The 5,622-nt window shown below is 43.5% G+C and overlaps 1 protein-coding gene across 2 annotated transcripts in view; it reads left to right on the plus strand.

Annotated features, from left to right (window-relative positions):
• Window positions 1-5,622, plus strand: part of gak (cyclin G associated kinase) — a 27,533-nt gene that overhangs the window by 19,549 nt on the left and 2,362 nt on the right. For both annotated transcript variants that reach the window (XM_032515272.1, XM_032515273.1), the window contains 15 exons: window positions 57-106; window positions 307-455; window positions 712-834; window positions 1,496-1,629; window positions 1,759-1,953; window positions 2,046-2,163; window positions 2,265-2,344; window positions 2,530-2,723; window positions 2,931-3,092; window positions 3,171-3,337; window positions 3,793-4,039; window positions 4,129-4,302; window positions 4,612-4,749; window positions 4,879-4,965; window positions 5,117-5,392. In XM_032515272.1, the coding sequence (XP_032371163.1) occupies window positions 57-106; window positions 307-455; window positions 712-834; window positions 1,496-1,629; window positions 1,759-1,953; window positions 2,046-2,163; window positions 2,265-2,344; window positions 2,530-2,723; window positions 2,931-3,092; window positions 3,171-3,337; window positions 3,793-4,039; window positions 4,129-4,302; window positions 4,612-4,749; window positions 4,879-4,965; window positions 5,117-5,392 (2,294 nt within the window). The remainder of the gene's footprint in view (window positions 1-56; window positions 107-306; window positions 456-711; window positions 835-1,495; window positions 1,630-1,758; window positions 1,954-2,045; window positions 2,164-2,264; window positions 2,345-2,529; window positions 2,724-2,930; window positions 3,093-3,170; window positions 3,338-3,792; window positions 4,040-4,128; window positions 4,303-4,611; window positions 4,750-4,878; window positions 4,966-5,116; window positions 5,393-5,622) is intronic.

The following is a 5,622-nucleotide window of genomic DNA, read 5'->3' on the forward strand; positions in this document are numbered from 1 at the left end:
TTTCCACCCTACTGTGTTGTATACCTACGTCTTTTCACTTGTAATTTCTCTTACAGCTATGCCAAAGGGGACCTAGATATTTCATACATCACCTCCAGAATAGCAGGTAGGCTACATACTTATGCAGTTTCAACCGGCTGTTACTGCATCTTTTTGTCAATCAATTATGACTCCATGTTACATTATATAAACCCGAGATAATTGTATTTAGACATGTCTAAAGTGAAAGTTATTTGACATATCTTAGCTACTATATAATAAACCTTTTGATGTAATAGTTATGTTTGTCTGTATTTGTGTGTGTAGTCATGTCCTTCCCAGCAGAGGGGGTGGAGTCAGCAATAAAGAACAACATTGAGGACGTCCGTCTGTTTCTAGATTCACGTCATGCTGGCCACTATGCTGTCTACAACCTCTCCAAACGATCATACAGGCCCTCTCGATTCCACAACAGGGTATGTGTGTCTGTGTGTCTCTACCTTTTTGGTGGGTGGATGCTTGTGAGGGTGTGACATTACTAAATGTCCCTGTCTCAATATTGGTACGTCATTGCTGTGAGTGGATAGTTTGTTTACACCTAGCGTTACATACATTACATGCATGTAATATTGCCACAGTATATGCTATTGTGAGAGTAGGGTTATCCTGCACTTGTGTGCAGCGTTATAAGATTCCTGTTGTATTCAGGTGTGTGTTTGTTTGTGTGTGTAGGTTTCAGAATGTAACTGGCAAGTGCGCCGAGCCCCCAACCTCCGCAGTCTCTACAGTGTGTGTAAGAACATGCATCTATGGCTCAAACAAGACCAGAGGAACATCTGTATAGTACACTGTCTGGTAAGTAACCTCTTGCCACCTACTAGATGACTCATGACTAATGGTACGTGTCCATTGTAAGCATCATTTCCCTGCTTCCCAGTCATTGTCTATGTGAGCAGCCATGCATTACATTCTGGAAGTGTCGCTGGGACTTTGGGAATTTGCATAAAGTTGAATCCAGGCTACAATATGAAAAAGAGGAGCATCCAGCTTGACTCGCTTTCTTACAGAAACTCACAAAAAATCTTTTAAGCTAACCTTTGAGGATCTGTAGCCTATTTCTCGCATAAAATGTTATCAGAAACACGTTTTGGTAAACTAATTCCCTAAAAATGGAACGGTTTCCAAATGAGCATTTGGTCTGTTTTGAAATTCGGGAGCAGACAGCCCCGTGTGAGGTGTTCATTCCATCAGGTGTTGCCATCAGTCTTGTAGAAGGATGTAGTTTGTTTTCTTTGCTTGTCACTTGTCATTGAAGATAAACTGATAACTGCTAGTGGCAAGCCCACTAAATCATCTATATGGACACGTACCATTAGTCCTTCATGCATGATCAGACAGGGAGAGGGAGTAGAAGGAAGTCATGGCCGGGATGTACGTAGATGATAAGGAAAAAATAAGGAGGATGACAACACCAGCAGAACCTTTAATTGTTAACCTTACCTTTTTGTTTCTGTAGGATGGCAGAGCAGTATCCGCGGTGGCAGTTTGCTCCTTCCTGTGTTTCTGTCGCCTTTTCACCACAGCTGAGGCGGCTGTCTACATGTTTTCAATGAAACGCTGCCCGCCTGGTATCGCACCATCACACAAGAGGTATGAAAACACACTTTGGTGTTCTGTCATAGTCACTAGAATTCAAGCTTTTACCTCCTCTTACACCAACATATTTCTTTAACAAAAGCATGGGATGTAAGATCCTCATTTAGTTTTGGATTGTTGCAGGTATATAGAGTATATGTGTGACATGATGGCAGAGGAGCCCATCGTTCCCCACAGCAAGCCCATAATAATTCGCTCCATCATCATGACACCCATGCCGCTGTTTAACAAGCAGCGTAATGGTTGCAGACCATTTTGCGAAGTTTATGTTGGAGACGAGAGAGTCCTCAGCACATCACAGGAGTATGACAAGATGAGGTAAGTTTATACACACAAGAATGCATTTCAGCATTCCCTACATAATAGGAGTGATATTTATTCATTTTCTCTTACTCTTTTGCTCTTTCCAGGGATTTTAAGATGGAGGATGGGAGAGCAGAGATTCCCCTCAATGTGACAGTCCAAGGAGATGTACTGGTGGTGATCTACCATGCAAGATCTACACTGGGAGGACGTCTACAGGCCAAGGTACAGTACACACACCGATAAGCTTAAGTGCAACATAGATCAACTGTTAGCACATTCTGTACAGAAAAGCTAATTTTAAACCATATCATGTTGTGTTTCAGATGGCATCCATGAAGATGTTTCAGATCCAGTTCCACACAGGCTTTGTCCCCAGAAATGCGACCACTGTTAAGTTTGCCAAGTATGTACACAATTTTATGATATGCAATACTTTGGACTAAACAGGATCATTATCACTCCAAGCTTTAACTTTTATATTTCCAGTACAATAATATCAACATCAATAGATTTATCATTTTCTAATCAACTCTTGAGATGCGGTTTCTCTATAACTTCCTGTTTCCCATCTATCTGTTCTTCTCTCAGGTATGACTTGGATGCCTGTGACATCCAGGAGAAGTACCCAGACTTGTTCCAGGTCAACTTGGACATCGAGGTGGAATCCAGAGACAGACCCAGCGCCAAGACCCCTCCTTGGGAGGGGTTCCAAACCAAGGGCCTTAATCCCAAAATCCTTTTCTCCTCTCGTGATGAACAACAGGAAATCCTCAGCAAATTTGGTAGGTGGCATTGCTTTAAGAAAGCTATTCTCAGAGCCTAGGGGTTTGGTTTGGTTTGCTGTGTGTCTCCATACATCTGTTTCTCAGTTCACTGATATATCAGTAATCTTTCTTCTTTTCTGCCCTCAAACCGAAGCATGCTTTTCTACACGTCTTTTCCAATTCAGTTCGACATGGGAACTAAATAATATACCTTAATCCCTACAGGTAAGCCTGAGCTTCCTCGTCAGCCAGGTTCCTCAGCATTTTATGACTCGGAGTCGCCCCAGCCAGCTGAGACCCCAGAAGCCTCTAATGCAGCCGAACTGGAATCTCCTGTGAGCACCGATAGCAACGCCAACAACTTCTTCCAGACACTGGATTGGGAAGGTAATGTTCTTGTGATAATAGTTTGGCTTTTGAAATTTGGCAAAATCTCTTCCACTGACCAGCTTCTGATATTTGTAGATGTGAGTGGCGCTCAGGATGCCTCAGACAGTCAAGGAGGGGGATCCATGAATGACCAAGAAGACCTGAGTGATCAGTCAGATGAAGAGTCATACTCATATTCTGCCCCTGGCGGGGAGCCGCTGTCACGTGACCTCAGCGAACCACTGTTTGATGCAGACTTCCAGGTGGGGAAAGTCTTGGGTGACTGGTATATAAAAATCTCTCTGTCTCTCTCTCTGTGTCTGTGTCTATATATATATATATATATATATATATATATATATATATATATAATCCCCCTCTCACCTCTGTGGGGTGGTATGTGTCATCCTCAAGCTCGGGTCCTCTACCAGAGGCCTGGGAGTTTGAGGGGTCTGCGCAGTATTTGGCCCATTGTTTCCCTTCAGATCACTGTGCAGAAGCGGCACAATGATCTTAGCTTTTCCTAGGACTGCACTCTTCTTTCTAGGACTGCACTCTTCTTTCTAGGACTGCACTCTTCTTTGACAGACAGACAGACAGACAGACAGTATGACTTACTTTATCTTGTACCCTGAAAGAGTTATGAAGCAGAGCCAAAAGGCTATATTTTCTTCCTCCACAACTTCACTAATTTCTTTGCGTCCTCATCTCCCCACAGACCCCCCTCCCTGCATCCCAGGAATCTCCTGTTGATGACACAGCAGATCTCTTAGGGTTGAACGCTGACCCTTCCAGGTCCTCGTCCTCTGCTCCACATCAAGGGGTCCAGGGCGGAATGAAAGCTGCATCCAGCAACAGCGACCTCCTCAACGACCTGTTTGCACCCCCTGCTGGTCAGACAGGAGGAGTGCAGGAAGACTTGTTCTTCAGTGGGCCTGCTGGGGGGGGCACAACAGACTCAAAATGTAAGGGCTGAGGCTCAATACGTGCTGACTGCATTATTGTAAATAACTTTCCAGGTATCCTTAATGTTTGGTTTCCTCTCTCGCTTCAGCCATGGACGACCTGTTCGATCCGTTTGGGATGGTGTCTGGCTCGGGTGTTGGCCCCACTGTGGGTTCGTCTCTGCCGGCCTCTGGGCCAGACCTTTTTGGAGTCTTGTTAGGCTCTGAAAGTTCAACTCACATTAACCCCACTCCTGCTTCAAACACAAGCCTCTTCAACCTTAGTAAGTACATTATCTACTGTGACATCACCCAGCGTTATGTCTCAAATATTCCTCGGTTGCCTCATTATATCAGTCAGTATATTCTACTACTTTGAGAAGATATTATGTTTGATCATGCACACTTTACTCTGACTCAGCATCAAAAAAATTTCCTACAGTATCTTAAAATCTTCTCAGGTGGACAAACTATATTCGTGTTTTCTACAAACACTAATGTGGGTGTCATAATTCTTCACAAATTTGGGATTTGCTGCAAGCAGTGGTGTATGGCAACATGCAAAATTAACTGAATTGGTAATATCTTAACAGATAAACCAGTGAATGATGCCCCTAAAATGACATCATCAGCCAGCCAACCAGACCTGCTGGGTGGGTGGGACAGCTGGGCAGCTAGCACCACCACTAGCATGAGCGCCAGCACAAGCAAACCCAACTATACCAACACAGGTAGGTGACGGAATAACCCGGTTTGTGGCTGACTAAAAATTAACTGAGCACTATGAATTTGTGTAGACTATTTTGAAAGTTATAAAACCAAAGAAAAATCGAACTCACATATTAATACTGTGTCTATAGCTTCTGGTGGAGCATCTATGTCAAAGGCCAAGTCTCAGAGTTTTGATCCTTTTGCTGACCTAGGAAACCTGGGCTCCAATTTACCAGGTAAGAAGCTTGGTCAGATATCCTATTCTCTAATGGTGATACTGCACCGACTGTGATCAGTGGTCTGAAAAGGAAACATGTTCACTTGTGAATGTATAAACTTGTAAATTAATTTCAAGTAACTAACTTTTCTCCCTTTCCTTTCTTGCAGTTTCCTCCAGCAGTAATCATTCCGGGCCTGCTTTGAGTGCAAAGACTCCTTCCGCCTCCACGTCCTCTTCTGCTAAGCCTCAAGCCCAGCCCTGGCAGTCCGGAAGACCCACCTCCGCCCAGAATAAACCTTGGATGTCTGGATCAGGACCTGGTTCCAAAGCATCCTCAGCCTCTCAGCCTGCAGGCACACAGTCCACCAAACCCAACTACAACCTCAACTTCTCTAGTGTTATTGGTGGGAGAGAGGACCGAGGAGTTCGTGGACCTGGATTTGGTAAGCAAAACTGAGTAATGGTGTAAGGATTTGTTTTAGGAGTTAGGGATCCTTTTTATGTTCCATGTTATCTTCCATAGTTCACCCAAATAGTTTTTCTTCTCAGCTTATAGAAACAAATAGATGTAATTAGTAATAAGCTACTGAAAATGGAGTTGAAAAGGAAAAAGTGGCCAGAAATGTGTAATATATTAGATTAGACTAGATTCAACTTTATTGTCATTACACAT

The sequence above is a fragment of the Etheostoma spectabile genome, chromosome 5, assembly GCF_008692095.1.
Source record: "Etheostoma spectabile isolate EspeVRDwgs_2016 chromosome 5, UIUC_Espe_1.0, whole genome shotgun sequence".
In the NCBI taxonomy this organism is placed as follows: Eukaryota; Metazoa; Chordata; class Actinopteri; order Perciformes; family Percidae; genus Etheostoma; species Etheostoma spectabile.